At 42.4% G+C, this 19,253-nt stretch overlaps 2 protein-coding genes across 6 annotated transcripts in view; one reads left to right on the top strand and one right to left on the bottom strand.

The window, feature by feature from the left end:
* Positions 1-49: 49 nt before the first annotated feature.
* On the top strand, positions 50-15,241 carry LOC110498910 (butyrophilin subfamily 1 member A1-like). Its single transcript, XM_021575611.3, has 9 exons — positions 50-199; positions 4,975-5,059; positions 5,596-5,694; positions 5,782-5,889; positions 6,073-6,231; positions 10,906-11,046; positions 11,383-11,434; positions 13,494-13,520; positions 13,620-15,241. Exons 2-9 carry the CDS (start codon positions 4,997-4,999, stop codon positions 14,204-14,206), a joined length of 1,236 nt encoding a protein of 411 aa, XP_021431286.1. The 5' UTR covers positions 50-199; positions 4,975-4,996; the 3' UTR covers positions 14,207-15,241.
* A 63-nt stretch (positions 15,242-15,304) lies between these two features.
* itgb4 (integrin, beta 4) overlaps positions 15,305-19,253 on the bottom strand; it is a 42,903-nt gene continuing 38,954 nt past the window's right edge. For all 5 annotated transcript variants that reach the window (XM_036955704.2, XM_036955707.2, XM_036955706.2 and 2 more), the window contains 5 exons: positions 18,649-18,837; positions 18,121-18,276; positions 17,843-18,007; positions 17,362-17,643; positions 15,305-17,227 (listed from right to left, as the gene is read on the bottom strand). In XM_036955704.2, coding sequence (XP_036811599.2) covers positions 17,079-17,227; positions 17,362-17,643; positions 17,843-18,007; positions 18,121-18,276; positions 18,649-18,837 — 941 coding nt within the window. In that variant the 3' untranslated portion in view covers positions 15,305-17,078. The remainder of the gene's footprint in view (positions 17,228-17,361; positions 17,644-17,842; positions 18,008-18,120; positions 18,277-18,648; positions 18,838-19,253) is intronic.

Here is a 19,253-nt window from a genome sequence, read left to right as displayed (position 1 = left end):
ACACCCGAACTTTTATTCGCACAGCGGGGTGCTAATAAGGTCACTCACTCACTCACTCACTGCAGTTGCAGTAGATAGAGCCTGGCGCATGTATAACGGTAGTGCGGTGCAGAGTAGGCTACAACAGTAGTTAGTCATAGGTCCTACTCCTACTGAGAACATTTTCTGGACTACAACCATTTCCTTGTGGATTCCCTAGGTAAGTATTTCTGCTCCAGACATCTTAATTTCAATGCAATGTTTTCTTGTTTGTTTCTCTCACGATGTCTAAAATAATCCATGAAGGCTACTGTAGACGCAAGGTTTACGCATCAAATGATGGCCGCACTATCCAAGCTAGTCTTGCAACATTGAGTTTGGATATGTTTGGATAATTGTTTAACGTTCTGCATGCTGCGCCCTGAAAGTGGAATCGTTTTTATGACTTGATGTCTGCGCTGTGCGCTCTGGGGAAGGGTCGGGTCAGCGACAGAAGTATTGTGTAACATATTGTATATGTTCTTATTATATAGGCTTCATAATGGTATTACTCATGTGATATTACGCGTTGGAACCAGTCCAAATGAAACCTCCAGCCCACTCTGTTGTGATAATCTGTTCTTACCGGCCAGAGGTGTTGTCTTGTGTGTCCTAGAATAGAAAGTCACTAAGGTTGTGGTCAGGGACAGGTGAGTTATAATCCGGGATCTCCTCTTATCTCAAATCCACAATACATCTAATGCATAGCCTAATAAACCTTTAATTTCAGGTGCGTAATGATAAAGGTGTCCATTAACTAGATAGCCTATGTTTTTATGTTTCGCCGGAAATTGCCTGTCGTGTTTACAAATTTGGCTTTATGTCTATTACAGTTTACTCAACTCCGTTTAATTCGTTAACCGGATTAATGGCACGGGTTCTGCCGGTGTCCTCGGTAGACTCTCCCGGTCACTGTGTGCGCGCACGTGTCCCAGTCACTCGTTTTGGACATGCGCTAATCCCGTTTGTTGTTTTGACCACAGAAAAAGAAGACGCAGGTTCACCTGTTGTGAAAGTGTTACAATCACGTTTAGGTTCAGTGGCTCAACTGCCTCATTCAAAACTCCCATCTTTGCGTAGTAATATGGTGCATACATATTGGCGTGTAGGCCTACATTCTTCTGTCAATTCTGATCTAAATCAATAAGTCTAAATGACAAGTTACAAGTTCAGGTCTAAGGGGAAGGGGCTCTAACTGATCAAACTGTGTTAGAACAGTGGTGGCCAGCCCTCCTCTTGGAGAGATACTGGTTATGCAGGCTTTTGTTTCAACCTAACTATAACACACCCAATTCAACTAATCAAGTTCCTGAGCATCACCTTATTAGTAGAACCAGTTGTTTCAGGGCAGGGTTGGAACAAAACCCCACAGGAGGGTAACTCCACCTGATTAAGGATAAGTCCTTTCAAGTTGTTATTATAAGGTGATGGCACAGAGCCTTCAAAATAACCCTAACAACCAACCAGCCGTGAAAATCCTTTGTAGGCAACATTTCCAAACACAAAGCATCATTGTTACTCTGCTGTGTTCTCCTTGGAAAGTTGATGAATTGCATCTTCTTTTGGCCAATTTGCCCTGCTGCCTCTGTCACAAAAAGTACAGAAAATGTACCCTCTTGTACATCAAACTAGGAGGTGCTGCTGATTCAACACCACTGGGGCCAAATGGTCGATCGGTGGGCTGTGTAAAAACGCTCTCAACTGCTGCTTTACATCTCCATGGGATATCTGCCTGACACCAAGGCCCACACAAAACATGTCATTCTGCAGTTTTTATCTCTCTCTCTCTCTCTCTCTCTCTCTCTCTCTCTCTCTCTATATATATATATATATATATATATATATATACGTCTCTCTCTCTCTCTCTCTCTGCAATTAATTTTTTCTCTCTGTTATCTCTTCTCTCTCTCTCTTTCGTTCCGTCAAGCCAGGCCAGTTTTAGGTGAGGCCGTTCCAATGAGCCCACAGAGGATATCAACTGCGATGTAGTGATATAAAAGTTGCACAGTATACTCACGCACGCACGCACACACACACACACACACACACACACACACACACACACACACACACACACACACACACACACACACACACACACACACACACACACACACACACACACACACACACACACACACACACACACACACACACACACAGAGTTTAGTGTTAGCACACGGTTAGGCAACACACTACCAGGATACACTTCTACACTCCATCCTCAGGTGGCAGCACCAATCGGGTCAATGGCTGTCCTCTGCCAGGAAGTCTTGATTAGCACAACAGGTGGTGGCAATCAGGATTGATAGACAATCTGTGACCAGAGGCATCTAGGCCTGCCAGTTTCTGTAGTTGTCTTGTGTTAGTTAACCTCTTTATTTTAGGCATGCCTCTGTAGTTTTCTGCAAAGAGAAAACTTGAATGTATAGTAATCTGCTTGGACAGGCTGACCATGGGAGTCATGACTGAGCTGACCATGGGAGTCATGACTGAGCTGACCATGGGAGTCATGACTGAGCTGACCATGGGAGTCATGACTGAGCTGACCCTGGGAGTCATGACTGAGCTGACCCTGGGAGTCATGACTGAGCTGACCATGGGAGTCATGACTGAACTGACCCTGGGAGTCATGACTGAGCTGACCATGGGAGTCATGACTGGGCTGACCATGGGAGTCATGACTGAGCTGACCCTGGGAGTCATGACTGAGCTGACCCTGGGAGTCATGACTGAGCTGACCCTGGGAGTCATGACTGAGCTGACCCTGGGAGTCATGACTGAGCTGACCATGGGAGTCATGACTGAGCTGACCATGGGAGTCATGACTGAGCTGACCATGGGAGTCATGACTGAGCTGACCATGGGAGTCATGACTGAGCTGACCCTGAACTAGCCCTTGATCATGTCTCTCAGTTCCATTAAATGACACATAAGAGTCATTGAACAAAGACTTCTTTATTCGAGGGGAGTTTTGTTAAGATCCCAGAGGTTCGGTCTAAACATTAACACCCATCGCTTGCGGTATGTTTTTTTAATTTTTTTTATAATATTTACTTAAAAAATATATAACTTATTTATTTATACCAAATACATACAAAAACAACGACGACATGTCCTCTGCCCCGACCCGCGTGCTCACACCCATGTCCCTAGTGCCTGCATTATTGTTTGCCACATGGCCTTAAATTGTACCAATTAGTTTTTTAGCTCTGTCGCCCCCATGCTATTTCAATATTCAGATAATAAATCATTTGATTTTTCCATTGTGTTAATTATGGCGGATTCATTGATTTCCACATTTTGAATGTTTTTTCAAGATGAAGGAGAAGAGAATCGTCCAGCCCATTGGGTATCTCACTACACCCCCATATGTCATGTCCTATACAGACCTTATCTTTCAGGTTTAAACCGTGTACAGCAAGTGTGTATTTTTAATTTGTGAAAATATTTTGATAGGATATGAAAGTAGAGGGATTTATGTTTCTAGAACCGCACCGCAATTGAGAATCGATTCTTGTTTAGATGGAGTATTTGGCTGTTTTGACTTCCAGAGCCAATTCACCCTTTAAACAGAACATGTAAGGTTCTTGGACTAAGGAATAACGTTAAGCTCTTTTAGTCCAATGTTGGGCTAGCACTGGACTTAAGGTAAGGTGGCTGTCTCCTAGGTACATGCATTGAACACCTGGTCACATATACCTACTTCTCACATTTATTCACACATCAAATCAGGTTACAGACCGTGCAGTGTAGCTAGGCCTAAGACCTTTAAACATAACAAGTGCAGGAAAATCAGTGGGCTAGTTATTGGTTTCGTAACAACAAACACACACACACACACACGCACGCACACACACACACACACACACACACACACACACACACACACACACATCGATTTGAGGTGCTATTGGAGCCCAGTCAGCTGTAGATCAGGTCTAGCACTGACAGAGTGAGTGCCAGTGCATAATAAAGCTGTGTATCACTGCGCCAGCGTATTAAACCTGTGTATCACTGTGCCAGCGTATTGAACCTGTGTATCACTGTACCAGCGTATTAAACCTGTGTATCACTGTGCCAGCGTATTAAACCTGTGTATCACTGTACCAGCGTATTAAACCTGTGTATCACTGTGCCAGCGTATTAAACCTGTGTATCACTGTACCAGCGTATTAAACCTGTGTATCACTGTGCCAGCGTATTAAACCTGTGTATCACTGTGCCAGCATATTGAACCTGTGTATCACTGTGCCAGCATATTGAACCTGTGTATCACTGTGCCAGCGTATTAAACCTGTGTATCACTGTACCAGCATATTGAACCTGTGTATCACTGTGCCAGCATATTGAACCTGTGTATCACTGTGCCAGCATATTGAACCTGTGTATCACTGTGCCAGCGTATTAAACCTGTGTATCACTGTGCCAGCATATTGAACCTGTGTATCACTGTGCCAGCATATTGAACCTGTGTATCACTGTGCCAGCATATTAAACCTGTGTATCACTGTACCAGCATATTGAACCTGTGTATCACTGTGCCAGCATATTGAACCTGTGTATCACTGTGCCAGCATATTGAACCTGTGTATCACTGTGCCAGCGTATTAAACCTGTGTATCACTGTGCCAGCATATTGAACCTGTGTATCACTGTGCCAGCGTATTAAACCTGTGTATCACTGTGCCAGCATATTGAACCTGTGTATCACTGTGCCAGCATATTGAACCTGTGTATCACTGTGCCAGCATATTGAACCTGTGTATCACTGTGCCAGCATATTGAACCTGTGTATCACTGTGCCAGCGTATTAAACCTGTGTATCACTGTGCCAGCATATTGAACCTGTGTATCACTGTGCCAGCATATTGAACCTGTGTATCACTGTGCCAGCGTATTGAACCTGTGTATCACTGTGCCAGCATATTGAACCTGTGTATCACTGTGCCACAGGGCCTCTCCCCCAACTGCCAACATGATGAAGGAGTGCCTCCAGTTCCTCATCGAGCCGGCGAAAAAAATTAAGATCCGCCTCAAGGTACAACCCTGGGACACCTCAACTCTCAGACACCTCGTAGCCCTTTCCTGCAGTCAATTGACCTAGTGGCCTCATGGGTGGAATGTTATTTAGTATTTTTCATATTTTCATAATTAAAAAAATATGGATGCAGAAAATCTGGTGTTTCTATGTCAAGCGGTTTTGTTATATTTCAGTCTTTCAGTCTGTGAAGTATATAAAGTGTAATATTGGGACCCAAACTCAACATGTAATACATTTCAACTCTATAGTATATCTGATATGGTACAGGTGCTTCATTTTTTTAAGCCCATAACCATGTGTGTGAGGCGTATACTTTTGTTTTAAAGTAGATTTGTTTAAGATTACCAAGATTACTGCCCCAATGCAGTAAAAGGATAACAGTACTGATATTTCTCCTTGTCAAGATGTACTCAAGAGAAAGAAAGCATTACTTAATTTCCCCTCGGTGGTTTATCTGTGTAGCAGTGCTTCAGGTGATTTTTTTTTAACCATTTCCTTTTTCTCTCTCTCATCCATTGCTCACTCTGTTCTAGGAGTCTCGTAAGAAAGTGACAAATGAGAAGAATGAACCTTTAGTGGAGAGTCAGCTGTTTATAATGGAGCTGGCCAGGGAACTCAACAGACTGTGCCAGGTACACACATACACAAACACACACACACACACACACATGCACACAACCACTCTCTCTCTACTATTAACTCTCTCTCTCTCATTGCAGAGGTCAAATGTCCTAGCCCACATCTGGACCAATGAAGACTCCTGGCCTCCCAGTGTGTGTAGAGAATACATAGTGGAGTGGGCTGCCGTGCTGGAGAATAGAGTACAGGTGAGCACTCGTATTTGAAAGAAGTGAAACTAAGTTTTACTTTAAAAGCCTTTATTTCTTGAAATCAATCCTCTGTCATTGTCCTCTTTGTTGATAAACTATTACCATGCCTTGATGTGAGACTTGTTAATGTCGTTTTTACTTAATGATCTCTTTATTGACCCATGTCCTTTGCTTTTGCAGCCAAGGAGCATCCAGACAGAGCTGCAGGCTGACAGGCCAGAGAAGAGGGAGTGGAACGGTCGCCTGTTGTGTATGCTGGAGACAGGTGGAGAGTATGACATGGCATCCCACAAACGGGTCATCATGGACTGGACACACCAGCTCAGAAACAAACTAGAGGTATGGAAATAGGGGAGGGATTGGGTCACTACTACAGGAGGTCGGTGGCACCTTAGTTGGAAAGAACAGGCTTGTGGTAATGACTGGAGCGGAATCAGAGGAATGGTATCAAATACATCATGCACATTTCCAGGTATTTGATGCCATCCCATTTGATCCGTTCCGGCAGTTATTATGAGCCCCTCTCCCCTCAGCAGCCTCCTGTGCGTCCAGTGTATTACTGAAGTGGTTGTACTACACTACTACTTGTTGTTGACAAATTAACAAAGACACGTTGTCCTTCTTTATCTAATTTTATCCTCTGGCACAGCGAGTAGTTTACTGATGAACTTTAATTAGAGTTGTTGTTATCCCTTGGCCTCCCCCTTCTTTCCCTTTCTCTGTATTTCTCTCTTCCTCTCCTTCTATTTCTGTTGCTGTCAGACTCCAAGGCTGCCTCACCTATTTGATTAAAGACTTACTCTTGCTCCAAATTCCTATTCTTCTCTCTCTCTCTCTCTCTCTCTCTCTCTCTCTCGCTCGCTCTCTCGCTCTCTCTCTTTATCCCTCCGTCTCTGACACCTCTGTAATTAAGGAGCAGCTTCCTGTCCCAGTTCATCCTTACCTCTCCTTCTCACATGACATGCTCTTCATTTATTTAACAATTTTATTGAACATTTATTTAACAAAGAACGTTCCAAAAACATACCATCAACAATTTACAGACACACAAACAATGACTACATCTCATCTGCCCAGTCCCGCATTCTCACACCCTCATGCCTAGTGCCTGCATTATTGTTTTCCACTTGGCCTTAAATTGGTTTTCTTGGTCGTCCATCCTATTTCAATAATTCAATAATAAATAATTAGGTTTTTCCATTGTGTCCATTGACTTCCACCTTTTTAGCATACGTTTTTTTCAAGATGAGTGAGGATAAAGGAATCGTCTAGCCCATTGGGTATCTCACTACACCCAATATGCCATGTCTTAAAATATGCAGACAGATGGATTAAAAGAAAGTTTACATTGTGATACTTCTGACAGCCAACTTTCTAGCTCCGCCCAAAACTTCCAGACTTAATTTCTTAAGGTATAGGGGGCAGCATTTTCACTTTTAAATAAATAGCGTGCCCAATTTCAACTTCCTGCTACTCATGCCAAGAATATAAGATATGCATATTATTAGTAGATTTGGATAGAAAACACCCTGAAGTTTCTAAAACTGTTTGAATAATGTCTGTGAGTATAACATAACTTATGTAGCAGGCAAAACCCAGAGGACTAACCGTTCAGATTTTTTTTTTTTTGAGTTCTCTGTCTGTTCAGTGAGTTCTCATTGGAAAACGATATTTCATAGGAACTTGTTTTCAGTTCCTACCGCTTCCACTGGATGTCACCAGTTGCGCATTTCGGAAGCAGTTTTTTTCTGGATCAATTGCGCCAAATAAATTGATATACAGTGCCTTGCGAAAGTATTCGGCCCCCTTGAACTTTGCGACCCTTTGCCACATTTCAGGCTTCAAACATAAAGATATAAAACTGTATTTTTTTTGTGAAAAATCAACAACAAGTGGGACACAATCATGAAGTGGAACGACATTTATTGGATATTTCAGGGTGATGAGAGGTGCGCCAGACAGCGTTTTCCTTGATGGCCAAAAAGCTCAGTTTTAGTCTCATCTGACCAGAGTACCTTCTTCTATATGTTTGGGAAGTCTCCCACATGCCTTTTGGCAAACATCAAATGTGTTTACTTATTTTTTTCTTTAAGCAATGGCTTTTTTCTGGCCACTCTTCCATAAAGCCCAGCTCTGTGAAGTGTACGGCTTAAAGTGGTCCTATGGACAGATACTCTAATCTCCGCTGTGGAGCTTTGCAGCTCCTTCAGGGTTATCTTTGGTCTCTTTGTTGCCTCTCTGATTAATGCCCTCCTTGCCTAGTCGTGAGTTTTGGTGGGAGGCCCTCTCTTTGCAGGTTTGTTGTGGTGCCATATTCTTTCCATTTTTTAATAATGGATCTAATGGTGCTCCGTGAGATGTTCAAAGTTTCTGATATTTTTTATAACCCAACCCTGATCTGTACTTCTCCACAACTTTGTCCCTGACCTGTTTGGAGCGCTCCTTGGTCTTCATTGCTTGGTGGTGCCCCTTGCTTAGTGGTGTTACAGACTCTGGGGCCTTTCAGAGCAGGTGTATATATACTGAAATCATGTGACAGATCATGTGACACTTAGATTGCACACAGGTGGGCTTTATTTAACTAATCATGTGACTTATGAAGGTAATTGGTAGCACCAGATCTTATTGAGGGGTTTCATAGCAAAGGGGGCGTATACATATGCACGCACCACTTTTCCATGTTTTATTTTTTAGAATTTTTTGAAACAAGTTTTTAGTTTCACTACAGGTCTGTGAGAGCCAGAAATCTTGCTTGTTTGTAGGTGACCAAATACTTATTTTCCACCATCATTTGCAAATAAATTCATTAAAAATCCTACAATGTGATTTTCTGGATTTTTTTCTCTCATTTTGTCTGTCATAGTTGAAGTGTACCTATGATGAAAATTACAGGCCTCTCTCATCTTTTTAAGTGGGAGAACTTGCACAATTGGTGGCTGACTAAATACTTTTTTCCCCACTGTATATACATTTTCATTTTCAAACTTTTAAAATGATCATTAATCTCATTGTTGTTTCTAAATACTGCTTTTCTATCTTTATCGTTTAAAATTATAACTGGTTTAACATGTATTCGTTTTATGAGAGCTGCGAGATATTTGCCTGGTTTATTTGCCATTCAGTTGTATGCTTTATTTGAGTTAAACCTGTAGTTATCTCTCTTCAGAAGTAAAAGATTGTGTTCCTGCTTAAGTTCAGATACATTTTTTCTAAGATAGTGATTTATTTTTCTTTAAGTTTAAGTTTGAAATCGGATGTAACTTTTTTCAGAGTATGAGATTTTCATTCCCCTAATGTACACCTTAAATGCACCCCAGATTATATCGGGGGTCGGCTTTTCTCTGTCCTCTATGTTTACATTTGGAATGGTAAAGTTTAGAATTTTTTTGTTTACGAATTTTAATCAAATTAATTCTCCAAATTCTGTCGCTAAATGTATTTGCTATTGCTGTGTTATTAAGCATGATACCGGAGAATGATCCAATATCACTATTTCATGAATGTTTTTATCCAGTAAATTGTTGAGTTGCATCTAAAAAAAGAAAGAAAATATACTCAATTCTTGAATAGCTTTTTGTAGTTGGGAATAGTATTCTTGTGTTGTCCTGTAAATCCTTTGGAGAGATGAAAATGTTCAGCCTCTTTGGAGGCTCCCTAAATTAGCCGTCTTTATTACTACGGCTGTCAATCTCATCAAATGTCTGATTTAGTTCACCTGCTAAAATAATGGTTCCTGTCTGGATTTGATCTACTATAGCCTGAATTCTATCTAAAAACACCAGATGTGCCCCTGGTGGAATATACAATGAAATCAATGTGCATTTTTCACCATGTAAGGTACAACTCAACATTAGAAAACTGCCTTATTGGTCCATATGCAGGGATATAAGTGAAATGGTGTATTCTTATTTATCAGGATGCCGACACCTCTGCTGTTACTACAGTAGGTGGCAGCATAGGCCTCTCCAACCTAGCTCCTCTTTAAATGTTCCATTTCTATTTTTTGACTATTTCTACTTTTGAAAAAAAAAAACCACATCTGCTGACAGTCTCTTTAGGTGTTCGAGAACCATATGTTTTTTTTCCCATCATGGAGCCTGTGGACATTCCATGTGATAAGTGAGATTTGTTTTGGTCTTTACTTGTATAGAATCAAACTGAACCTTATCTGTTCTGTCTGTCATTGAAGAACCAAGTAAAACATTTTAACAGACATGACATATGAGGGCGGTGGGCATTCCAAAGAATGGGAGGATTATGGTATACATAGTGTATTTATAGACTGTATACATTACATACAGTGCCTTGCGAAAGTATTCGGCCCCCTTGAACTTTGCGACCTTTTGCCACATTTCAGGCTTAAAACATAAAGATAAAACTGTATTTTTTTGTGAAGAATCAACAACAAGTAGGACACAATCATGAAGTGGAATGACATTTATTGGATATTTCAAACTTTTTTAACAAATCAAAAACTGAAAAATTGTTCAAGGGGGCCGAATACTTTCGCAAGGCACTGTATATAGAGCTTGTGGGCATGTGGGCTGAGCAGACATTTAACAAAAAACACAAAAATAAAGCAAAGTACGGACATGCTGAGATGCTCTTCAGACTGATATTGTAGGAGAGATGGGATCTAAACTTTTCAGAGTGGTATTGAATGGCAAAGAGATCTTGATGGGCAGATCCCAATTTAACCGTTCAGCTGAGAAGCAGAGTTTAGTCCACTAGTGTTTGGGATGTATTTTACCTGTGAGCTCAAGAGCAAAGCAGTAGGGGATCCTGGGACGGCCCCACAAAAAGGGGGATGCCACTGGATGCCAGGCCCCAGGCCTCTCATCAAAGATGAACAATCCCCTATCCTGCGTGTGGCAATATAGTGGACTTACTGTATAATGTAACTCAGTAACAGAAAATGCCATCTCCCTCTAAATCCCGCCTCTCCAACCCTCTTTTAGTTTCTTAGTATATAAAGTAATAACCATATTGACTTCCCTCCCTCTCCCTCTCTAGCCCATTGTCTGGCCCGGTGAGCCCGTTTTGATGATGTTGGATGATCTGGAGTTCCAGTGGAGGAGGGGGCGTCTGCCGAACCTTCTCCCAGCCATGGAGCTGGTCATGTGGGTCGTGCTGAGTGCAGACAGCCCTGACAAGGTGTGTGAGTTTCAATGAGTCAACAAAAAAAAATAATACAAAACAAAAAACGAACACCCTTGCCTGTCTTGACGTAAACACTCACACTTTTCCTTTCTTATTAGCACTGATTTGCTGATAGCTACTTATTGAGGCAACTATTTGCTTACTATGACTGTGTTATGCAGTTGTCTGTCTTCGCTGCCTTAAGATGAATACACAAACTCTTAAGTCGCTCTGGATAACAGCGTCTGCTAAATGACTCAAATGTTCATGTAAACTAACTGATTATCAATTCACATGCCTGACTAGACACATATCACACAGATAAACTCACTCAAGCCTCTGTGTTTGCAGGAGGACGTAACCAAGCAGTGGCTGATCAGAAAACAGAGGAGTCAGAAGATTGGTGTGTAGAGCTTTGACGTGTTGGAGTCATCAAGGAAGTGTTAGATTCAATTAGGTCAAGCGTTAACCCGCGCTAGCCGATGCCCGCATAGCTGGTGTTTTGGTGGTGCAGGAGGTGTAACTGCGTTGGAGCTGTTAAATCGGTGAGCCGGTGTTCGTGGTCATTATCATGAAGCCACACCCGTCCCAATCACGTTAGAAGTTTAGAACGAGAAAGTGTAGGCTATATAGAAATAATGACGCTCAAATTGAAAACTATAAAATGAAATAATACAGATTCTTATCAGCCTAATGGAGATGTAGATTATATTCCAGTGTTCAGATTTGTAAACACAGCTGCATGGGATTTCTAAACGTGACTCGGTGCAGCCAATGGCAATGTCCACAATAGATATAATGTCGGCAGCCGCTTGTGGATTTGACAGCTCTAAAACCTGTCACATGCTTCCCAGTCGAAACAGTTTGCGCATGTATTATGATGACATTTTGTGACGTTTTGGTGTTCAGCAGTTCTTTTTGTTGGGCTGTTTGAGCGCATTACATTTTTCCTTGAGGCAAGTCGAAGTTTGGTAGCCGAAGTCGGAGTGGGAACTATGGACAGGATTCTTCAATGAAGTGTTTGTTGTCTTTCACACTAGTTTTCATGCACAATTTTTTACTTGAGAAATACTGCACCAAACATCTTTGTTAGACGTCAAAATGTATTACAGAGTATTTTGAGGGAGTGTTATTGACTATGTTGTTGCTACAGCATCTAAAGAGGGACAAACAGTAATATTGATGCCTTTTTCTCGTTTTTCAAGCTAAGGTCTTTGCCTAGCCGAGTTCCGCTAGGAGCAACCGAACCTAGAATGTGGGGCGCCTTAACACCGCCAAAACAACAGCAACATGGTGTCAGCTAGCACAAATCTGATTGAATCTAGCCCTTACACAAGTATAACAGCAATCAGTGACAAAGAGATGTTGGAGATCACAGGTGTGTCAATGTGTGACAATGAGAGATGGTGACTATTTTGATTATGCCACTAAGTATTGATGAAGGGTAATAATCGATCATTGGTCAAGATATTAAATCAGGGCAAGGTCATTCTAGCCCAGCATGAGCTAGCCCACAGCAAGCCCATATCAGGGCTAGCCTACACCAGCCCAACACAGGCTAGCCCACAACAAACCCACACCAAGCCCAACACAGGCTAGCCCACAACAAGCCCAACACAGGCTAGCTCACAACAAACCCACACCAAGCCCAACACAGGCTAGCCCACTCCAAGGGGGATTGGTTTGGACACAGTTATTTTTGTGTAACCCGTTACTGAGAGTTTCGTTCCAGTTGAAGTGTTCTGTTGTGTGATGCAAATGCATTCTGATCTAGTACACTGCCAATGATGGAGGGGAAAAAATGAAATAAGTGAATGTGACATATGAGGAACTTAGCAGTTTCTCTTGTAAAAATATATGTATGACAGCTGTCTTTCGCTAAATACCTTCGAGGGTTAAATAATAGATCAAATGTATAAGGTGGACAGCTCAAATAGGTCCATTATTTTAGCCCACATCGGGCCGACATCATGCCAGTGTGGGCATGTTTTCTGGGAAAATATGGGTTTATTTCAGGCAGTGAGGGCTGCCCATCGGCCCAGTGTGTGCAGCCTACACGGGGGCCAATATTTTTGCCCGCATTGGGCCCACATTGTGCCAATGGGTGTGTTTACACAGGCAGCCCAATTCTGATATTTATTTCCACTAATTGGTCTGTTGACCAATCGCATCAGACCTTTTCCCATCAAATCTTTGGTGAAAAGACCAATTAGTAAAAAGAATGATCAGAATTGGGCTGCCTGTCTAAACACAGTCTTAGTGGGCATGTTTGCTGGGATGGTTGATGAATCACTTGAAGTGCTGCCAATTGGTACTGATAAAACATTAAAGAAATAACTCATTCCAGTAGACACCAGAGGAATGGACAAACATGCCTGAGTACTTTGAAGTTTCGTAACAGGAAATGAGTTAAGATTGAACTTTTAACAGTATTTTAACCCCAGTTTTGTTAACACTTTCAGATGCAGCCCGCTACATCCCCCATAATGGTATGTGAAACTCATGCTGGACTCATGCTTTATTGAGGAGTAAAGGAAACTGTAAATACAGTCAACCCATTTCTCACCCTAACAACTTTTTTTTCTCAGTATGGAACTGGATCTGTGATGCTGCAGAGGAAGTGACCCTTGACCCCAAGACAGCCAACCCTGACCTCATCCTCTCCAATGACGACAAGCGCATGTGCTGTGGCCTGGAGCGGCGAGACATCCCTAATTGCACGTGTCGCTTCGATGGCTGGTGGTGCGCTCTGGGAAACGAGGGCTACACCTCTGGGCGCCATTACTGGGAAGTTGAAGTGGGCAACCGGGACTGGCGGCTGGGCGTGGCTAAAGCTTCTGCCCAAAGGAAGGGTTATAGTTCCCTCAACACAAAGACGGGCTACCTCACCCTGCGGCTGGAGAGGGGCTCAGACCTCAAGGCCCTGACGGTGCCTTCCACCCCGCTGGCCCAGATGCTGGTCCCCAGGAAGGTGGGGGTCTACCTGGACTATGAGCAAGGCCAGCTCTCCTTCTACAACGTGGAGAAGAGGTCCCACATCTACACGTACAACGAGACCTTCACAGAGAGACTGTTCCCTGTGTTTGGGACTGTAGAGGTGGTGAAGGGTCTGGTGATCAGGTCGGCACAGACCAGGGAACCCTGCCTCTGCCCTGGACCCTGTCTCTGGTGCTAAGCTAAGTGCTTAGATAACATATCACAGCATCTTTAAAACTGGTCCTGGAGAGCTAGCGTAGAATCCACACTTAGAGCTCGATTCAATCAGATTAAGCGTAAACCCGCGATAGCTGACACCCACATAGCTGATGTTTTGGCGGGGTCGGAGTTGTAACTGCGTTGGAGCTGTCAAATCGGTGAGCAGCTGCTCGTAGTCATTGTCATGAAGCCACACCCGTCCCTCTCGCGCTAGACGTTCAGAACGAGAAAGTGAAGACTATACATAAATAGTGACACTCAAACTGAAAATCACTCAATTTAATAATGAGGGTTTCTATGAGCTTAATCAATGTGTAGATTACATCACACATTCCAGTGTTCCAACATGTAAACAAGGCTGCATTGGGATGGCAATGTTCACGATAGTTATAATACTGGGAGCCGCTTGTGAATTTGACAGCTCTAACACGGTTCCACCTCAGACAAACGTCAAAACAACAGCTATGTGGGTGTCGGCTAACGCAGACCTGATTGAATCAAGCCCTCAATATTGTAAACGTAGCACTATTCCGTGTCAATTCCAGGCTAGTGGAGTGCAGGCGTTTTGCTCTACTCCAGCCCTAACACACCTTATGCAATGGTTTGATGATTAGTTGATTAGTTGAATCAGGTGTGTTCAAATTAGGCTGGAACAAAAGCCTGCACTCCCCAGGACAAGGGTTGAAGAATAATCATTTCCCAACACTTTTTCTCTTAGTGTCTTCATACCATCTGCAAATGAAGTGGTAACTGTTTGTATTGGTTGTTAAATTATCCATAGTATTTCATGGTATAAAGACACTGTAAAGAAAGTGCTGCCCAAATTATCCAATGTAGTTGAAATGCTGTAGTTCAGTGAGAGTTTGCACGCAGACGAAAGACAGACAGCACGCAGTAGTCTCATAATGTGTGTCAGCATATTTTTGGAAGTTGCGGTATGATATTGACCGTGTGTATAACGGTGTGAACAATGCTTTTTTTCCCCTCCAGTCATCAATAAATTAACATTTTCAAAGATCTGTTTGTCGGTTTGTGGTCTACAAAGGTTATGAGAATAGATAGAAATGCAACTATAGTATTGAGGTTCATATTCAATCTTTATTAAATGCCATAAAATGGACATGTCAGATATATAAAAAACAAACAGCAGATTATTGTATGAACGTTACACAAAGTAATTTATGAGTAGATATGATGACAAAGTATAAACATGTATTTTTGGTATATTTATGAAATATCATTACGACTTTTTATTTTATTTTATTTTTTATCAAATTCAACTTTACATACAACCAGTATAATTATTTTTGCCATATATCTCACTAAGTGTAAGGACTTGTTACAATAGACAGTATTTAGAATTGAACCAAAGCACAGCATAGGTGTAAAAATACATTATAAAGAGAATACAATCTTTTTGTCACAAAACAAAACCTCTGAAATATCAGGACCAAGTTTTCTATCTATGCTAGAATATATTAGTTAGGCATAGCTTGTAGACCGAAGTACTCTTTTTAAAACAATTATACAGTAATGAGAAAAACATTTAAAGTATGAAATACTGTTACCTTATGATTTTATATCTACATTATGGATTTATTAAAGACATGCTCCAGAACTTTGGCGACTAAGTATTTTTTAAAGCTCCTAATTTGGGCTGATGTGTCAATGTGTAGTTCATACAGGCATAATCTATGAGCAGAATTACTGTTTTACCTCAATTAGCCACCAAATTCCTAATTTGATAGCGATTGTTTTCTGGAAACTGTACAGCTCCATTTTCTCTACATTTTGCCCCCGTGTGGGGCGAGTTTCAGCCAATGAGCTTCAGTCCCTCGCCATCTGAGTGACAGATAGCAAGATAGCACACACAGCATCGCGCGAGAGAGAGCAATGACGTGGTGCACATATCTGCAGACGTGTGACATAGTACGGAATGTTCGGGGACCACTTTTGGTTTGTGAGCGCTACCTTCAGAACTACTGGCTATAAGGTATACACAAGTACCAGAGAATCTCTTTAACTTTGTTCAGCATGGAAAATGTACAAAAAAAAAAAAATATATGCAAAACCATAGGAAATATATTTTTACACAAACATTACATCGCAATACAGTATTTGGCATCAACATTTCAATTCAATCTCTTCTGACAAAGAAAACACGTCAGCCTAATATATTTCATGTTTGTAATAGTAATGACTGTGAGAATCACCAACAATCTAATAATACAATTCTCTATGAGCCCCTACAAACAAACATAGTTAAGTGTACTGGCAGGCGGTTGCTACTAAGATGAGACAACCTGTGATATGTGGTTGTCCCACCTAGTTATCTTAAGATGAATGCACTAACTGTAATTCGCTCTGGACAAGAGCGTCTGCTAAATGACTAAAATGTTTATTTTTTAAAAAATGTAATCAAATTAACAAACTGCAGCCATCTTGCAAGACATCTAGCAGCCAGCCGGTATAAACACTTGTACACTCTCCCTCCATTATCTCTCAGATAATCTCTGCCAAGAGATATTAACACCAGTGCGGGCTCTACTTTAAACTATTGTGATACGACCTCAGATTAGCGCAGTAGCCTAATCTAAAGCCTCTGGGCGTAATACCAGCTAGAACCAATAGTGTATAAAAATGACAAACTTCCAACAAGACTGTGGGGGTGGTAGAGTTCTTTGAATGTAAAATGTTTCCAAATAGAAACAAGAGACAAAACTATAAACAAAAGAATGAAATTAATCCCATGTCAGACAGAGGGCAGGACAGGATCCACTGTAACAGACAGAAAGGTGAGCATGGTGTGTTGGGCCCCAGGGACACCGCCATCTTGTTGTTGACCTTTGACCTCAAGCCTCATAGAACGATCTCTCGACCTTCTTGGTGACGCTGCTGGAGCCGGCCACCTGCATGCTCCTCTGGACCACCTCCTTAGTCACATGACGTGTTACCATCCCACTGGTCTCTGTGTGTTGGGAAGTCATCATCATACCGTCCCCTAGGGGTAGGAGAGGGAGTTAGTGTGTGTGAGAGAGAGAGACACTGTGTGTGTCTGTGTGTGAGGGATAGAGAGACACTGTGTGTGTCTGTGTGAAGGAGAGAGAGAGAGAGATGAAGAGATTCAATTGATACCTGAGAAGTAGGGGTCGTTGATCATGGTGTGTGTGACGTTGCTGTGGGTGCTGACCTCTGTCGGCAGTTGGAACACATCTCTCTTGGTCAAGGACTGACTGCTGTACTGAGACATACCTCCTAGGCCTTCTATTTGGGACATACCACCTAGGCCTCCTAGTTGAGACATACCTCCCAGGCCTTGTATTTGGGACATACCACCTAGGCCTCCTAGTTGAGACATACCACCTAGGCCTCCTATTTGGGACATACCACCTAGGCCTCCTAGTTGAGACGTGCTACCTACAGGGGAAAAAGAGAGACAGAGAATTCTAAACACAACATCATTCCAAATGTACAAAACGTATAGAATATCGGCTTCTAAATAAGAAACCCAGCATGGTCAATTTACAGTGAGTACCGACACATTATTCATTTCAATTTAAACACTAGATAAAAACCCTGGATAAAAAAAGAGTGTTTTAGGACTCTGTCCTCTTACCCCCTTCCTGAGACTCGATGGTGATGATACCCTCCCTCTCGGGCCCGAAGCCCTGCGTCGTCCTGGCCTGAACTTTGAACTTGTATGGCATGTTCTCACTCAGGTCCGGAACCGTCAGACTGGTCTCAGCGCTGTTACCGCTCACTTGGAAGGAACGCATGTCACCTGGAGGGGAGAGAGAGAGAGGAGGTGGGGATTAGAATATGAAATGAAAGTGAATGGTCATTTGCTAGCATTGTCCATAACAAATCTGATTTGGAATCAGCGCTCAGTCTCACCTCCTCCGTGCAGCTGTTCACAGGTGACCACGTAGCCCAGGATATCTCCGTTGGGTTTGCGGGGTTTGTCCCAGCTCAGCTGCAGTGCCTCGGGGGACAGAGCTGTGAATACCAGGGGGCCTGGAGCACTGGGGGTACTGAGAGTGAAGGGAGAACCTGAGGGAGAGGGGGAGAACGGGAGTTAGAGAGGATAGAGGTAAGGGACAGAGCTGTGAATATTAGGAGGGCTAGAGCACTGGGGGTGCTCAGAGTGAAGAGAGAAACTGGAGGGGGGAAAGACAGAGTGAGGAAGAGAGAAACAGAGAAACAGAGAGAAAGAGAGAGAGAGAGAGAGAGAGAGAGAGAGAGAGAGAGAGGGGAAGATAAAAAATAAGAAGGTGTAAAAAAGGGACAAAGGAGATTAAAGATAAAAAGAGGGAATTGGAGAGAGAAAGTAAATATAGAGTCAAACAGAAAGAGGTCAGGTGTGAATAAGCTAGCAAAGGAGTGTGGATAAAAATGGATCAACAGAGATGTATTGCTGATTACCTGGCATTGGACTGAGTGGGCTGTTGGGGTTGACGGCTGACTCTATGGTGATGACTCCCTCCCTCTCTGGTCCCCAGCCCTCCAGACTCTGAGCCTTCACCTTGAACAGGTAGGAGTGGTTAGGCAGCAGGTCCTGCACCACCACAGAGTTCTCTGCTGGGCTGGACACGTCTATACGCTTCATATCACCTGGAGAGAGAGACAAGGGGCTTTGATTACTGTAGAGCAGTGGTACTCAAAGTCTGGGTCGCAACCCCACTAAGGGGGTACTGCAGTGGGGTTGCCAATTGTTTTTTTTGGGGGGGGGGTTGGAACAAAAAATTAAGAGCAGAGATAATTGTATGGGACAATATACACACATTTTTGAGAAAGTTACTTAGAATTTTTATAATGTGTTATTTTCATTTTGAGATGAAAATGTAATGAATGTAATGTTATTTGTTGAAGTAAAAATCGGAATTGACCAATGTTAAGGCTGTCATTATATTTGGGGTGGGGGGTCACGAGAAGTTATTGTGGAAAAAATGGGGTCACTGAAAAAGTTTGAAGGTATGCTGGGACAAGGTATTGAGATCTAAATAAGTTGACAGGGCTAAGGAAACTGT

Source organism: Oncorhynchus mykiss, chromosome 20, assembly GCF_057628025.1.
Source record: "Oncorhynchus mykiss isolate SJ-2025 chromosome 20, ASM5762802v1, whole genome shotgun sequence".
Lineage (NCBI taxonomy): Eukaryota > Metazoa > Chordata > Actinopteri > Salmoniformes > Salmonidae > Oncorhynchus > Oncorhynchus mykiss.
The sequence above is the reverse complement of the archived record's forward strand: the minus strand, read 5'-3'. Positions and strand labels throughout refer to the sequence as shown.